Source organism: Lucilia sericata, unplaced genomic scaffold, assembly GCF_015586225.1.
Source record: "Lucilia sericata isolate MDLA Ls3-8-SP2 unplaced genomic scaffold, ASM1558622v1 Contig000679F_arrow, whole genome shotgun sequence".
In the NCBI taxonomy this organism is placed as follows: Eukaryota; Metazoa; Arthropoda; class Insecta; order Diptera; family Calliphoridae; genus Lucilia; species Lucilia sericata.
This window is the reverse complement of record NW_023994683.1, coordinates 189,961-207,717: the sequence shown is the minus strand read 5'-3', so window position 1 is coordinate 207,717 and position 17,757 is coordinate 189,961. Positions and strand designations below refer to the sequence as shown.

At 29.9% G+C, this 17,757-nt stretch overlaps 2 protein-coding genes across 4 annotated transcripts; one reads left to right on the top strand and one right to left on the bottom strand.

The window, feature by feature from the left end:
* Positions 1–724: 724 nt before the first annotated feature.
* Positions 725–17,579, top strand: LOC119607231 (cadherin-87A). Of its 3 annotated transcripts, none has more exons than XM_037961073.1 (23): positions 725–898; positions 7,441–7,537; positions 7,600–7,946; positions 8,037–8,182; positions 8,251–8,365; positions 8,420–8,612; positions 8,674–8,786; positions 8,851–9,920; positions 9,979–10,293; positions 10,353–10,581; positions 10,814–11,035; positions 11,095–11,199; positions 12,452–13,051; positions 13,112–13,519; positions 13,580–13,770; positions 13,851–14,509; positions 15,027–15,154; positions 15,220–15,495; positions 15,553–15,713; positions 15,878–15,979; positions 16,041–16,122; positions 16,187–16,417; positions 16,476–17,579. In XM_037961073.1, exons 2-23 carry the CDS (start codon positions 7,474–7,476, stop codon positions 16,548–16,550), a joined length of 5,832 nt encoding a protein of 1,943 aa, XP_037817001.1. In that variant the 5' UTR covers positions 725–898; positions 7,441–7,473; the 3' UTR covers positions 16,551–17,579. The 3 variants fall into 3 exon arrangements, with proteins under 3 accessions (XP_037817001.1, XP_037817000.1, XP_037817002.1); XM_037961072.1 differs by lacking the exon at positions 725–898 and adding an exon at positions 3,977–4,131; XM_037961074.1 differs by lacking the exons at positions 725–898; positions 15,553–15,713; positions 16,041–16,122; positions 16,187–16,417; positions 16,476–17,579 and adding an exon at positions 3,977–4,131.
* LOC119607232 lies at positions 10,901–11,938 on the bottom strand. Its single transcript, XM_037961075.1, has 3 exons — positions 11,639–11,938; positions 11,390–11,590; positions 10,901–11,324 (listed from the first exon to the last, which is right to left on the bottom strand). The coding sequence occupies exons 1-3, from the start codon at positions 11,869–11,871 to the stop codon at positions 11,213–11,215; spliced, it is 546 nt and encodes a 181-aa protein (XP_037817003.1). The 5' UTR covers positions 11,872–11,938; the 3' UTR covers positions 10,901–11,212.
* Positions 17,580–17,757: the final 178 nt, after the last annotated feature.

Here is a 17,757-nt window from a genome sequence, read left to right as displayed (position 1 = left end):
GCTAAGGTTTCATAATAAACATTTCATTCAATTATATTTTTTACAAACAATTTGAAATAATTTCTATTTATGTATTTGCATTTAAAATTTAACTGTAATATTTGAATTATCAATTTAATTATAACGGTTTGCCAAAAACGAATGCCGGTCACAAAGTATGGCAACACATTGTTCAGCAGCAACAAGTTGTTTTGTGTTGTTGTAGTTTTAGTTTACTTAATTTCATTATATTATCTAACTTTTGTTAATCTTTCACTATTTTTCTTAAGTGTGAATTCTAATTTATATAAATGTCATTGTTTTGATTATATTTATCACTTACATATATTTTTTAATTAAAACCTATATTTTCACTAAACATTTTGTGGACTCTAAAAAACGGTTTATTTTTACTGACAGATAATATGAGCTACCGTATGCTATAAAGTCATTGGAGTTGCCAGAATTTATGATAAATATTAGTGTTTTTTTCTTGGTGGTATAGCATTAAATTAGTATATTTCTTCAGCCATTTAATAGAAACTGTAATAATATATTTAAATACATCTATATTTATGAAAACAAAATCCCTTAAATTATTGCTGTAAAAAGTTCCACTTTATTATAAACGCTCCGGCAACCTTATTTTCATTTACAACAGCTACCACCTATCTGGCAGCATGTTGTAATGTGGATGTCATCTTTGTTTACTTTTGTGCAAGAATTGTGCTTGCTTTATTGTTGTTGTTTTTATTCGATTGTGTACTTGTAAAGATTCAAGAAAAAAAGTGTTTCGGAAAATAGAATCGTCGGGGTGTGTTGTAAAATAGAAATTCTTAAAATAATTTAAAGATTAATAAATAAATAACAAATATATTTGCCAAAATATATAAACAAATACAAGACTATGCACTTTAAAGTAAGTTAATAAAAGTAAAACTGAGGAAGTACTAGACCTGTAGACAAACTGAAGCATATTTCTTCATCTGCCCAACCTGTCTGTCTATACAAAAAAATCTTATAATTTATTCCCACAATATTGAGTACACATGCACGTATGTTTGTAAGATATTTTTACATGTATCACTAGCTTTAATCTGCTGTACGAATTGGGGGAACTTAATAATTAATATAAACAATAAGAGAAATCGAAACGTAAAAAAATTAATATTAAAAGAAACTGGTTGCTACTGAGCAAAAGAATATTTAAGGAAAAGTTTTTTTGTGGAATTGGTGTATGCGTGTGCAGTGCAGATAAAAGATGATGTTGATGACGAGTAGCATAGATCTTTGTATAATGTATGAAAATTCTGGAGAAAAATTGTATTGATGTTTTTACGGTGTGTAGGAGGCTGTTAGTTTTTAACTGACCTCTGCTACCTTTTTTATTTAATTAACACAATTGCAAACAAAATTGTGAAAAAATTTTGATGTGAAATCATACAACGAGGGTGTTCGAAAAAGATTTTAAAATAAAATTAATGAGTGTGCAAGAATATACAATGGGACGTATTTGGTAAAATTTTAAAGTTATTTCCTAAACAAAAGTTCAAAGAACTTCAAAGTTTAATATCAATATACATTTTAAGCGTTTTTACTAAACTATGGTCTAGTGTAATGACTTTTTCATAGTCTAGTATCTTTACTAGTCTATAGACTAGTCAATTCATTAGTTTTTGGGCTATTTTTTATAGACTAGTCTACAATGTAGTCTATATATTAGACTATTGTATGGTCAATATACTAGACTATTGTATAGTCTTTAGACTAGTCTAATGTATAGCCTATATACTAGTCTAATGTATAGTCTATAGACTAATCTAATGTCTAGTCTATAGCCTTATGTATATGTTTTTTAGAGGCAAGTCTATGATTTAGTCTTTTGGCTATTCTATTAACAAGTCTATTGAATGACTCAATTGCAACTTATTGCAAATAAAGATAAGATTAAAGTTCCTAATTATGTTATGAATTTATATTTCTGGAATAATTAATAAAGAGTAATCCTTAAAGAATTTGTTTGAGTTATTAATGGTTTCGTTATGAAAAGTACATATACATAGGTATGAGTTTTAAAATATGCACTAAATACACAATTGAATTTTGATATAGGTACTAAAGCAACTTTTCAGACGGCTTTCGTAATATCTTCTTAAGAAAGTGATTCATCTGTATTATTAAAAGGAAAATAAGAAATTTCAGGACCAAATCACATTACTTTTTGATCAATAACATTTGTAACGAAATGAAATTGACAATGTTGCTCTAAATTTTTAAACATTTCAAATAGTCACTTAACAATCTAAACAAATAAATGTAGAAAATGTATCTGCATTAAAGTGAAGTTAGAAAAAGTTGACAAAACTTCTAAAGCAACTATACAATTCAAATTTACAATCAAACTTAATAATTTTTAGTGTTAATTAGAATAACATATGTTTACAATTTCAAAAGTTTTTCAATTCTAACGGAAACTTAAGAAAATTTTACTTTTAGTTAAATAGAATTAAAAACAATTTTTTTAAATTCAACTTATTCTAAAAAATCTGAATAATTGCTATTGTAATATCATACAAATAATTAATTTTTTATACACAACCACTGTTTCTCATACACACAATATCCATCTATTCAATATGCACCCATATTAATAAAAACAAAAATTAAATTTTAGTATACAAAGCTTTACATTTGAAAATACCTACAAAATATTTAGAGATTTCCATAATATTGTTGTACATTCATGTTTGAATTTAATTTAATAATTTTGTTGTTTTGCTTATTGTTTAATTATTTATTGTTGTTGTGGATTTTTTTTTACTTATAATTTCTGACATAGTCCATAATGGCATTGAATTGTTTATACGTTGAGACGTGTTTAAATCAGAAAAAAAAGAAAAAAGTATATTTTGTCTACGATCGCATATATACTAGGCAAAAGAGTTTAATGCAAATTTTATTTAAACAAACTACAAAAAAACGACGATTACTAGATAGTATGTCAATTTTAGAAAAATATGTTAATTTTAGTTTAAAGAAATTTCTTTTAATTTGTTTTTTGCTTCTTATTTTTGAAAATGTACCGCTTTGTTTAAGAATATTGAGGCAAATGATTTAAGATTACTATTTTTTCGTTATGTTCTCTTTTAGGTTTAATTTCTCAGATTAATTTAAGCTTAGTATTAACCCTTAAGATGGGAACTGAATTTTATTTAATAGTAAGAATTGATATTTTCGAAAAGTAGAATTATTAAAACAAATTTAATAAGTTACGAATTTTTGTTAAAAAATTTTTTTTAATTCGAAAAATATAGAAAATTTGTTTGAAATTTGAAAAATTTTATATAAAATTCGAAATTATAGAAAATTCTATGAAATTTGAAATTGTCATATTTTAAAGAAATTTAGAAATTGTCAAAAATTTTTTTATAAAATTCGAAATTATAGAATTGAAATTCGAAAATATTGAAAATTTTAGAAATCTATTTTTTCTCAATTTTTTAATAATTGAAATTCAAAATTTGAAAAATGTTTTAATAAATTTGGAAATAATGAAAATTTTCTAAAAATTCGATATTAAGACAAGTTTTTTTTAAAAAAAATAACATTTCGGAAAATAACCAATCGAAAAATAACATTTCGGAAAATAACCAATCGAAATTATGGAATTTAAAATAATCGATTTCTAGTGAATTTCAGAATTATTGAAATGCTTCTATTATATTAGAAATTATCTAACATTCTGTTCTGAATTTAAAATTATTGAAGTTCTTATATAAATTTCGAAATTATTAGACTTTCTTCTGAATACTAAAGATTCTTTAAAAATTGTTATTAAAAACTTAAATTATATTCTTTAAATTCAGCAATTTAACCCCCTATCAACATTTAATGTTTAATTCTAAATTCTTATTATAGTTATAACATCAAGCAGTAAAAAAAATCTACCACCATTCATTCAGTCATTGCTTGAGCCACATTGTCTGATGCTCAGAGTTTAGTTTATTTTACGCTCTTGAACCGACAACAAGTATAAATTGTGGAAACGCGCTTAAAAGTTTGATTTTCGAAAACGGGTTTAAAATTCATTTCAACCACTCGATATACACAAACAATCAAGCTCGTGAACACACACACAAACTCACTACAAACGTAAGCAGTCAACAGATAAAAAGTAAAAACAATCTTAAAAAAGTTTGTCTGAAAAGAAGAAAAAGTCTTAAAGAATTATACTAATGAATTCAAATATAATGAAAAAAAAAGCAATCTATGTGTGAAATTTTTTGTGTTTGTATATCTTCAGCAGCACAAATAAAGAAAAAAATATATATAAAATAAAAAGTTAAATATACAAAATCAGTTATTAAATGTTATTTAAAATATAGAAAAAAAAAAACAGCTGCAAGTGTATACAAAAAGTTTAAATACCAAGCTTCACTTAAACTACAAAAATTCAAGAGAAAAGAAATACTATTGAATGTTTTTTCTTCTTATTGATATTGACCTAAAAATAATTGTTTTTGACCCAATGTTTATTTATTGTATTATGATGGCATTTGTTAATAATGTCTACAATTATATATTTGGTTGGTTGGTTAAACAATCAATTTTAAACAAAAGAAAATATTTTATTTTTACATAACTTTAGTTAAAGTAAATTTGAATTAAATTTTAGAAGAAAAAATATAAAACCACAACAAGATGCAACAAGTCCAATATACCAGTTGTACAACATCGTCATCATCAACATCATCAGCACTAGCTTTTATCTACTACTACTATTGGATACTTAAAGACATACAAGCCCACCACAAATACACACATAAACAATTTTTAAAACAGCTACAACTGTTTTTAAGACAAACCCAGCCAGATCTACATTATTTTAGTTTTTTTTTTTTTTTTTTGTCTAAGTGTACCTAACAGTAACCAGATTTTTTATTTTATTTCTTTCTTCAGAAATGTTTTGTGTAGTTAGGTTTTTTGTTTGTTTGTGGTTACTGTTTGGAGTTAATGGAGCTGGGCTTATATGTCAATGTAACTTGTTTCCATAAAAAAACACACATTTTCCGGGTTACATGCTAAAGGCCAAAATATTTTACTTAATATTTTTAGGAAGTTGATGTAACTTTAAGAATTTCCCACATAATGTTAAAAATGTGTTCTTTTTCTTTTATTATAAAATCCTTAAAGCAATAGTTAACTGTTTAAAATGTTTGCTACTTGTTATTAACACAATGATCTCATATGTTGTTTTATTAAACAAGTAAATATATAGTTAATAACATCAGACCTGCAAAAACAAACTAAGACCGCTATCAGACCTGTTGTTTGAAACTTTGTTTCCTGGACTTAGTGTCATAGAATAAGGGATCTAATATCTGAAATAACATCACTACCAAGATATTTTGATCTAATTTTTACGAAAGCTAATGACAAAGAATGAGTTTCAGCGTTTTAAAATACTCTCCATATGCTCTACATTCCTCTAAATCCATTCGCCCAATTTTTTATATTTGTGTCCATAATGTGTTCATAGAGAATACGAAAACCTCATACTAAACTCGGACTTGTTCATTCTAATGGGGCTTCTCGTTGGGGTCAACACATAGGATTTTAGTGGGATTCTCTCACACATGTGTTTAATTCGTTGCGTCGAATGGTTTTGCATTCGTCAGATTAACTTCCTCAAGCTCCCATTCCTTTATAGCAAGTTTATTTGTTCTTTCATTGCCGATCATCACCTAGCGGTCTGGTATATATGTATATAATACATAGTTTAGCTCTAAAAGAGTATTCGGTTATGGCTGTACTACAGTCTAATCGGTCTTAGATCTAACCTTATGAGCTGATATTGTTCTAATTGCCTTATGGTTGTCGGAAAATATGTAAACCTCTGTTGGCGCCATATTCAATACATTTTACTCATTCCCTGATAGCAACGGCTTCCGCCTGGAAGCTAATGTTGTGATTATAAAGACGTTAGTATTCTCAGGCCCTTTTTATCTTCCAGTTTAAAGTCATCCCTTCTCTAATGTTGCGCCGCTTTAATGCTCCTATCTGGGACCAATGTCTTACAGTTCTGGACAATTTCTGTTTCTGGTATGTGATCGGACACATTTGTTGTTTGTTTATGATAGTTTTATGTGTCCAGTATACATTGATTACATGTCCTGTAACCGGATTTAGTCAATTCATCTAAAGATAAGAGCCGCTCGATAGGAGAAATGTTATAAGCACATTCCACTTCAGATTACAGATTCGTCTAATTTCGCTTTTATGAAGCCAGTGTATTAAATTTGAACTATAACACGAGCCCATGGCTCTCCTACAGTGCGCCCAACATCGATATGATTTGTTGATTCTATCCTCTATGTGGCATTTCCATTTTAATTTCCGAACAAGGATTTCGTCTATATGATTTTTCAAGAACCGGGGTTCACTATGTCTATTTTTCTGATCTGATGTAATATACGTCCTCTTTTCAACCTAACTTAAATGATTAATAAGATTAAATTAGTTTAACAAAGAGTATAAAGTTTTAAGAAAACATAGAAATAGTGGCATCTAAAAATTTTTTAATGTAAAGTTCAATCAACATTTATATTGATATTATGAAAACAATATTTTAATTAGCTTTCTCCTGATGACTTTTACTTAAAAAAAAAGCACTTATTCTAAGAATTTTTTAATTTGCATTATTGAATTTGTTTTCCTTTTCATGTTTCTATTAAATTATGAATATATAAAATGAATAATGTCGTTTATACTGTTATCAATTTTCAGTGGAATTCAAAATTAATAAAAATTTTATTAAGAATATTATTAATTATATACAAATTATCTTATCAAAGTTTAATCAGAATTTACATCAGTTTTTCTTTATAACAAAAAATTGTTTTCCGGAATTTTGCTCATATCAACGTTGTTTTTGGACCGATTTGGCTGATTTTAAATTGGAAACTTTTCGAAAGCATGTCTAATAGAATTTACATTACAAGATTCGTATCCCGAAAAGAGACATACGGACAGACGGACTCACATCACTAAATCAATTAAGCTTATATACAGCTTTAAATTTTTTTCAAACATAACTTCTAATTTTCAAACACAACTTAAATAGTTTATATTATAAAACTACATTGAAAATATTTTAAAATTCATGAAAACTTTAAAATTATTTAAAAAACTAAGTTCAAAATGGAAAACGAAGAAATATTTACAACAAACGAATGTACATTTTTTTCGAACATAATTTTTATCTTTTTATTATGTTTTAAATACGTGATAAAATTACATTTCTGGTTTTCAATTAAAATCATTAAATTATCAAAAACGTTTTTATAAAATATGAAATCGAAATTTACATTAAAATAAAGTATTTATGAAAGAATTCATTTTCCTTAACATACTAAAAAAATCAAATATTTTATTTTAATTATTACTTTATTTTTACTATAGCCACTATTGCCGGTAGATGACGATTCATAAAAAATGCCTAAAAATAGAACTTTGATCTATTTGCTGTTGCTTTTAGCAAACAGTGTTTTGATTATTTGTAAGTTCACATCATAAAATTCTGCTTGTATAACTTTAATCATTATTCTTTTCTCCTACCAGGCGAAACAAATTATCCTCCCATCTTCCGTCAAGTCAATAATAATATTGTACTTTCGGAAAATACACCGGTCGGTTCGGTGGTCTATCAATTGGAAGGTTCTGATCCTGAGGGTAGTAATGTCACATTCGGTTCTATAGGTTCGGAACATTTTGAAGTTGATCCAATATCGGGTAATATTACGCTGATCAAACCTTTGGATCATGAAGAAAGGGATAGTTTAAAGTTTTTGATTACTATACGTGATCAAGTATCCGAAGATGGTGAATCAGAATTGGATAATATAGTTCAAGAGACTATAACGATTATAGTATCAGATGAGAATGACAATCCGCCGGAATTTCAAAATGTAAGTGTGTGATTACAAAACTGACTGCTAAGACTTGAGGGGGTTTTATTTAAAAATTGTTTTTTGTGTTTTATATTTGTTATATTTTAGACCCCCTATGGAGCTGATGTTAATGAGGATACTCCCATTGGCACGGTTATTTTCAATTCCATATTGGTTAAAGATCGTGATATTGTGGGAGAAAGTTTGGATTTGAAATGTATACCACAAGAACAATCGCCAGATGCCTGTGATAAGTAAACAATAATGAAATGCTATAATAAGTATAGTTTTCAAATGTGTTCTTTAACCATTTACTTTACAGATTCCGTTTGGATATATTGAAAAGAGAGCCCACATTTTTAACAGCCAATGTGGTTTTAAATCAGCCTTTAAATTACAATCAACGTACAATTTATCATTTCCTAATAGAGGCTACAGTAAGTTATTGAATATATCAAGGAACATTTATTATAAATTAAATTTTTATTTAGGATGGGGTCCATCAAACAAGAACAAATTTCGAGGTACGTGTTAAAGATGTTCAAGACAAGCCTCCTGTATTCTTGGAATACAAATCGAATGTTATAGACGAGGATAGTCCCATTAACACTTTAGTTTTAAAAATACAAGCCAGAGATGGTGATACTGGAGAGCCCAGGAAAATTGTTTATGATCTATTGACCAGTAAGTTAAGCTTAAGTTTGTTTAATTTAAAAAGCGTTCTTAATTGATTTTCTTCATATAGATCCCATGGACTATTTTCTATTGGATGAACATACGGGTGAATTAAGAACCGCCAAACCATTAGATCGTGAAGCTTTACCAGATGGTGCTGGTATTATGAAGCTGACCGTAAGAGTATGTATTCGAAAAAGAGTTTTAACTTAAAACAAAAACGTAAAACTGTTTTTTATATCACTAGGCCCGTGAAGTTGTTAATGGTGTGCCCAGCAATGATCCCATGGAAAGTAGCACTGCTACTGTTACCATCACTATACGTGATGTTAACGATTCCCCACCAACTTTCAATAGAAAAGAATATAATGTTTCTCTGCCCGAAAATACCGCCACTGGAACACCTTTAGCTTTAGATATGAATGTAACCGATCGTGATGTGGGTATTAATTCAAAATTTTCTTTGCGCCTGGAGGATGTTTCTGAGGTTTTCGAGGTAGAACCACAATTGGTGACCGGTTTCTCACAGGTACACATACGTGTAGCCAATGGCAGTTTGGATTATGAAAATCCCAATCAACGTAAATTTATTGTATTGGTTATAGCCGAGGAAACCGATACAAATCCCAAGTTATCATCTACGGCTACCATAACAGTGTCAGTATTGGATGTTAATGACAATAAGCCCATGTTTGAGCAAGAATCCTATTCAGCCTCTGTTTCGGAGTCAGCTTTGCCGGGACAATATATTACTACTATAACGGCCAAAGATATGGATTCGGGTAATTTTGGTGATGCGGGTTTACGCTACAGTTTATCAGGTAATGGTGCCGAACTATTTCATGTAGATGAAAAAACTGGTGTAGTTACTCTGGCCGATTGTAGTAAGATTAAAGAAACTACAAGTGATAATACAAGACGTAAACGTCAATATGAAGATATGACTAGTTATTTGATGAGTGCTCAAGGCGATGATGAGCATAATGATGCTGATTATGAATATAGACTGTTAAAGAGTACTGATGCCATAGATGTTAATAATGAATTGATGCCAGAACCATCGGCATCACCTAAAACTTGTTTGGATTATGAAACAGAAACTACCTATTTCTTGTCCTATAAGGCAACTGATGATGAGGGCAAAGGTACTAATTCAGTGGTATCTTTACGTATTTCGGTAACAGATGCCAATGATTCACCTCCTGTATGTGAGAGTCCTTATTATAGAGCCTCGGTAGATGAGGGTTCAAGAGTGTTTGAAGCTCCTTTAATAGTGAAAGCTCGAGATGCTGACACTGTTTCTGATATAACCTATAGGTTTGTAATCGTATTGTTTTTTAATTAAAAAGAATAAATTAAAACTTTTATTTCTTAGCATTGTTGGTGACAAACTTATCCAGGACACATTTGCCATAGACAATCAAACTGGCCAAATAACCATAAGACCCAATGCTACCCTCGATGTTACCCATTTGAAAAACGATAATCTAGTATTTTCCGTGCAGGCCCATGATGGTCTCTTTTCTACCAATTGCCATATTAATATTACAGTACGAGATGTTAATAATCATGAGCCCAAATTCTTAGCTGACACTTATTCTGCGGTAGTGGAGGAAAATTCCGAAATTGGCAGAAGTGTGGAAAAGCTAGAAGCTGAGGATTTAGATTCGGGCATAAATGCGGAGATAAGGTGAGCAATTATTCAAGGAGTATAAGTTAAGTTTTACACAATTTCGGTTTATATTTTAGATACCGCATACAGCAGGGTAGTTTTGATGATTTTCGCATTGATGAGACTACAGGCGAGGTGTTTGTTTCCCGTAAATTGGATTATGACAACCGTAATACTTATCAGATTGAAGTTATTGCCATGGATTTGGGTACGCCAAGCTTATCAGGCACAGCTACTTTGACTGTTAGTATTGTGAACAGCAATGACAAGGATCCATACTTTACACCAGCGACACAACATGCGGAGGTACAATTTTTTTCTAATTAAAGAGAATTTTTATACAAAAACTTTTAAAGAAAATATTTGAGTAAAACTTTTAAGTGACAATTTAGTACAATTTTTTTTAGTGAAAAACATTTGGGTGAAAATTTTTAATGGAAAATATTTGGGTGAAATTTTTTTAAGGGAAAAATTTTGGCTGAATTTTATGGCGAGTAAAAATTCAAAAGTTTTTAAACCAAAATTTTAACTATTACAGGTACGTGAAGACACTCCCGTTGGCACAGTTTTCTATACTCTAATGGCCATCGATCCCGATGTCTCCGCCAGAGATGCTTTAGATTTTGCTGCCGTTGGTATTTCAGCCATTGACAAGGATGGCAAAGAGGTGGAAAATAGTGAACAATTTAAGGAATATTTTACCATAACACGCAGCGGTAAAGTAGTGGTCAATAAAAAACTCAATCGTAATCTATTTGCGGTAAGTATTTCTCAACAAATATGTAATAATTAATGCTATAATATTGTTTACCATAACAGGTCATACGCATTAATGTTTTGGTAACCGATAGTACAGCACCCACAGTACAGCAAGGCAGTGGTTTATTAATTATCCAAATCATAGATGTCAATGAGGTGGCACCGGTAAGTTGGCAAACTATTGTAAAGTTTCAGATTTAAGGAAATTTTCTTGGGATATAATACATCTTGATAATTCCAGCTGTAAGGGAATACATTTCAGTTGTTGATAATAATCGGAATAGATATTTCTATAAGAAAAAGGAAATATTTGTAGTTGTTTTAAAAATAAGATAAAAATCTAAAAAAAACCTACAAGGCTGTTATGGCAAATGCTATCTTAAACAAATTATTTAGCACTAGTATAACAAACACACTCATATTGTGGACAGCCACGATTTTAGTGGTACAAAATCCCAAAATTATTTCAATAAAATTTAAACCTATATGATCTATAGTTTGGGCTATTAAGGCGGGTAATAGAAGATGTGGCAATTCAGCTGTTAAAATAGGAAATCTTTAAATTCTTATTATATTTGCAATTCCTTTTTATTTCACAACTTACATGGCTATTATATTGGCTGCTAGAGTAATGTAACCCATAATAAATTTTAGTTCCAAATATAAGCATATAAATATCACCAAAACTCTATGACATAAATCACAATTATTTTGTAGTATAAAGTCTACTTCTTGCAGTTCTGCTTGCAATTGATAGGGATTTAATAGGGCAGCTTTTAGGAGTATTAGGAAAATGTTGATACATAAAATTTTGAATTTTCCAAATTCCAATTTCATTTAAGTTTCTGTTTTATATTTCCATGTTTATTATTAGAAATTTTGTAAGAGACTGAATATTTTTTGTTTTTCGATTTATTGTTTTATGAAAAAGTTTAGTGAAGGGAGTTTTGCAAACTGAAATTCTTTAATTTTAGTAATTTTAGAATAATCTAGAGCTCAAACTATAGATTACAGTCCAGACTATAAACTAAACTCTAGTGAAGACAATACACTATAGTCCAAACAATAGACTAGACTGTAGTCCAGCCAATAGAATAGTCTATAGTCTAGAATATAGTCAATAAAGTAGACTAGTGAAAACAATACGCTATAGACTAGACTATAGTCTAAACAATAGACTAAACTATAGTCCAAACAATAGACTAGACTATAGTTCAAACAATAGACTAGACTGTAGTCCAGACAATAGATTAGACTATGGTCTAGAATATAGTCAATAATGTAGACTACATACTATATAGTCCAGAGTATAAGACTAGGCCATATTCCAGAGCTTAGGCTAGACCATATTCCATACTATAGACTAGACTATAGTCCAAACTATAGACTATAATGTTTTACATGTTATTTATTACAGAAATTCAGTTTGCCCTGGACCATCGACAATCCCGTGATTAAGCTGCAAATGGTAGAAGAACAACCCGTGGGCACAGTACTCACCACCTTACAGGCCTACGATGAAGACTCCACCATAGGCGAATATGATATCTCAGCCAACGATTACTTTGATATTAACAAAACCACAGGAGTGGTTACCCTAACCAAACGCCTCGACTATGAAACAATTAAAGAAGTTAAGTTTGTGGCCACAGTTAGTGATACCGGTGTTCCGTCGTTAACCTCCACAGCAGATGTTTTAGTCGATGTTATTAATCTCAACGATAATGAACCACAATTTACACAAAGTGAATATTATTTTAATATCACCGAAAATTCTCCCGTTGGCACTGTGGCGGGGAAAGTCGAGGCTTTTGATAAAGATTTGGGTGCCTTTGGGGAGATTACCTATTCTTTGATTGGGGAAAATAATAAATATTTTACCATTGATTCCTATACGGGTAATATAATGGTGGCCGATTCTTCTATATTGGATAGGGAAAAGGTAAAACAAATTACCCTAACGGCAGTGGCTAAAGATAAGGCTCCTCTAACGGTACAGAAATCTACCACAGCAGCGGTGAGTTGTAGAAACTAAGAGAAATTTTAGTTTGAGAATAAAATTTTGGTTTATTTATAGATCTATCTCAATGTTTTGGATGTTAATGACAATGCTCCCGAGTTTACACAAAATGAATATACCTCCGTAGTGGCGGAAAATGCTGCTTTAAATCCTCCTGCTGCTTTGTTGCAGGTCAAGGCTTTCGATTTAGATGAGGGCATATTTGGTGATGTACGTTATGTTATAACGGCGGGCAATGATCAACAGCTTTTTAAATTAGATTCACAAACGGGTATTATTTATCCAGCACGCAGTCTTAATGGCCAGAAAGGAGTTTATGAATTGATTATATCAGCCCGAGATACTCAGGGCTCTGGTACCATGGAAGCCTTTACTAAAGCTATTATTACAGTTAAAGGTGTTAATCAACACAGGCCACAGTTTCTTATACCAGCTTTATCGAATGCCACCATTGAAATACCTGGAGTAATTATTCTCAAATTATAAGAAAATGTTGTCTTTATTAATTTTTTTCTTTCTATCCAGGATTCTGTAAAGAAAGATTATTTAGTTTTAACTGTTAAGGCGGCCGATAACGATACCGATGAGAATGGTCAAATCTTTTATCATTTACAAGTCAATGATCAAAATCTGCAGGAAACAGAAGAGTTTAAAATTGATCTCGAAACGGGAGAATTAAGAACAAATAAAGAACTGCATCGCAAAGAGAAATCAAAGTGAGTATGAGATAGCTTAAACGTAAACGTAACTATTACAGTTTTAATAAATATTATTCTCATTTCCCTTTTTCCTGCAGCTTTGATTTAATACTAGTAGCTCGTGATGCCGGTAATCCCACACCTTTCGAAACTTTACGCTTCCTCACAGTCAGCATTATAGATGCCAATGAAAATCGCCCAGAATTCCCCGATGCCAACAATCCTTATCGTATACAAATTGTCGAAAATAATGAACGTAATGTTAAAATCGGTAAAATACAGGCCACTGCACGCAACAAACACAATAAGGATGTTTTCTACTACATGCTGCTGGGTAATGAAGATGGTGCGTTTGTGGTGGACAAAACTACAGGAGATATTTTTACCAATAAATCGCTGGATAGAGAAACAACGGATTCGTATACTTTATACATACTGGCCAGTATTAAACGTGATCTTCATATATCGGATGAAGAACGGGCTTCCTTTTCGATTAAGACTTTAGATCGTGATAATACAGTGGCCAAAGTTATCATAACGGTGTTGGATGAAAATGATAATGCACCTGTTTTTATGAATGACATATACTATGCTGGAGTTAATTCGAAGGCGGTAATAGGTACAGAAATTATTTTGGTCAATGCTACAGATGCTGATATAGGCAAGAATTCACAAATTGAATACATGATTACCTCATCGAATTTGTATAAGTTTGGAGCGAATAAGACTACGGGTTCCATAGTGCCAAGTCCATTTGGTAAGTAGAAAAAAGGAGATTTTAATTGTAATTACATGTTTTTTTTTAGTTCGATATTAATTTCGAAGATTCGAACTTATGTTCGAAAAAACCTTTAAAGCTAATTTCTTCAATTTCGAACTTAAAAATGTTGAAATTTTTAAAAATGTTAAAGTAATTTCAATGTAGTTTCAGAATATAAGGTTTTTAAGAAATTTTTTAAAAATTCGAAATTAATTTCGAAAATTCGAACTTATGTTCCAAAAATTTTTAAATCCGTTAAAATTATCTCTAAATCTTGGGGATTTACAAAAATATAATTTTATTCTTATTTGAGGCCAATATGTATGTTTTCAATTTCAAACTTAAAAATTTTGAAAATAATTTTGAAATTTTCATAAAGTTTAAAGTAATTTCAATAGTTTCAGAATATAAGGTTTTAAAGAAAATTTTGCAAATTCTCTAAATCTTGGGGATTCTATGTTCGAAGTAAAAATATTTTTAAATAATTTAATTTTTTTTAATATTCTCTTGCCAGCCATTTCCAGTGAGGGAAGAATTTCAACTGGCGCCTTTATGGCCGAATACAATCAAGATCGTTTTGAATTAGAGGTGATAGCCAAGGAGGTGGAGGCACCTCAACGTATAGCTAGAGCCAAAGTTATAGTGAGTTTTATTTTGTAATTTTCCAAAACAAAAACCTAAATTCCATGTCTTTACTTCATTTAAAGGTTTGGATCTACGACTATAGCCAACTAGTGCGTGTCATACTCTCACGACCCCGCGAAGAAGTTACCCAGCAACAAGATGAAATCATAGCTGAACTGCGTAATGCCACCCAACATCGTATTATTGTGGATGAGCTGCGCTATCACGTTGACTCGATGGGACGCATACGTATGGATTGGTCTGATCTATTTTTCCATGCTGTCGAACCTAATACTAAACAAATTTCACCCGTTGATGAGATACTCAAAGTTATAGATGCTAATTATGATTATTTAAGGGTAATTTTTGTTTATTCAGAAATGTTTTAATTGCTTTGTAACTAATTTTCTCTTTAGGATTATTATGCTGGTTTTGCTATTGAAAATGTTGTCCCTGCTTATATAACAATTGTCCAAGAAGAATTTGACTTAGCTGTAGCTGGTCTAGTGGCTTTAGTTATTGTTCTATTTGTGGGTGTAGTTAGTTTTATTGTGCTCTGTTGTTGTCTAAAACATTGGTGGGTTGTTTGTTTTGTACCTATGCGGTGTGCCTATGCAGGAAAATGGAAAGTGAATGAAAGTATATTTTTTCACTTTCATAATTTTCCTAAAAAGGCCTCCTTTTTTTCGTTTTAGTTTAAGTTTATTTTTATATTTATTTCTTTATTTATTTAAACTTTAGGAATCTCTCTGTGCCTACCGAAAATAGACGTAAAGAAGCCTTAATTAAGAAACAAATCATCGAAGATTTAAATACAACGGAAAATCCTTTATGGATTGAACAGTAAGTACAAGATTTTCCTTCAATTTTTGCACTTTAATTGTTTTCGTGTTGATTCCTTTAGAAAATTAAAACTATATGAAGAACAGGAACTAACCATGCAAGTATTTTCCGAACCGGATCACATTTCCACCTCAGATGTACCAGTAAGTTTTGCAAAATCTCACTTAAACTTCAATTACAATCAAAAGCAATTTCTCAAAATTCTAGGGACATATGGATCATTGTGGTTCCATCGAGCATGTGCATCAAACTATAGACAACACTTATGCCACTATACAACCCAGACATGGTAATCATGGCGGTAATGGCGTGGGTGTAAATGTAGCGACTAACAATGCTCATAACAGTCATCATGGTCGTGGCATGGAACCGCCGCCACCACAACATATAAGTGATTTTGCCGATTATGCCACGCTGCGTAATAATCGGGTACCTTCAGTAAGTTTTATAATTTACTCTACTTTTAACATAATTTCTAATTTACTATTTATTCCAGATGTTTGAATTTACCGGTTCAACATTCCAGGCACCAATTAGGGATGGTGATGATGTTGTCACCGAATTAATTTAAGTATTTTACACAAAATTGTGAACAGAAAAAACTCGAATCATATTTAAAGCATAAAAAGTAAAAAGGCCTCTAATAAGTTATTTATTACATTAGGCAAGTAATCAAAACAAAATAAATTTATAATTTTTGATAGATTTATACTATTTATGGAGCAGCTATTTTTTGATAAACAAAAGGAAAAGAACAAGTATTTTAATTTGCTAGTATTTTTACTAAACTTATATTATAGAAAACAAAATTAATCATATATTCCCAGGACAATAAAATAAAAAAAGGCAGCAAGTTAAGTAAAGAAAACTAAAACTAAGTACGAAATTTGCTCATAAAAGCATTTATAGGAAACGTAAACTATTTTCGCTGAAATAAAAACAAGAATATTTAATGCTTTTTCTACACTTACACTACTCTATCTGACTTTATATACAACAACAATTTTGCATATTTACAACTTAGTATAGTAAAACTATTTTTATAAACATCTATACGAAGTAATATATACAAAATATAATTTAATTTAACTAGAATTATTAAACAGCTTAAATAAAATGAAACAAAAATTTATGAAAATGTTGATATTTTTGGCCAACTGACTGAGTAAAAAAACTTTCTCTAAATTATAGCTCAATTTGCTTTAAAACTAATTGCTTGCACTCTTTTCTTTTATTATCATTATAAAATTTACTTTATTTTAGTTTTTAGTTTATAATTTTTGTAATAATAAACTCTCTTGTTTCTAGCATTTTAATTGTGTAGTTTTAAGTTTTTGTAGCCTTTCTTGCTTTAAAATTTATTTTTTGTAATTTTTTTATATAAACATTTAAAACATATTACTTTATAAATATTAATAAATTAGTCCATTAGTTTTTAAGTCGAAAATATATACATACATATATTCTTTAATTCTTTATGCATAAGTACAAATTATTAAGCTTCCATTTATATTAAACAAAACTGAAATAATTGCGAACAAAAAGTTATATGTAACTACTACTACTACACACACAAAGAAATGCAATAAAAATTATAAAATAATACCTTTTTTAATAAATTTAAATCAAAAACTGATATGGAGGTCTAAAAATAAGGGGAAAAAGATTTAAAAAAAATTAATTCATATTCTGAGAAAGAAATCCCAACTAAATTATGTCCATTCATCCTATTATCATTCTGATAATTTTAGCAACTTTGTTGCACTTTTTCTTAATTT

Coding starts and splice junctions, on each gene's coding strand:
- LOC119607231 (XM_037961073.1), top strand. CDS start 7,474: ATGCCTAAAAATAGAACTTTGATCTATTTGCTGTTGCTTTTAGCAAAC. Junction 13,771..13,850: donor CATCGCAAAGAGAAATCAAA/GTGAGTATGAGA, acceptor TTTTTCCTGCAG/CTTTGATTTAATACTAGTAG. Junction 14,510..15,026: donor CATAGTGCCAAGTCCATTTG/GTAAGTAGAAAA, acceptor TTCTCTTGCCAG/CCATTTCCAGTGAGGGAAGA.
- LOC119607232 (XM_037961075.1), bottom strand. CDS start 11,871: ATGAAATTGGAATTTGGAAAATTCAAAATTTTATGTATCAACATTTTC. Junction 11,591..11,638: donor GCAGCCAATATAATAGCCAT/GTAAGTTGTGAA, acceptor AAGAATTTAAAG/ATTTCCTATTTTAACAGCTG. Junction 11,325..11,389: donor GCATTTGCCATAACAGCCTT/GTAGGTTTTTTT, acceptor TTTTTCTTATAG/AAATATCTATTCCGATTATT.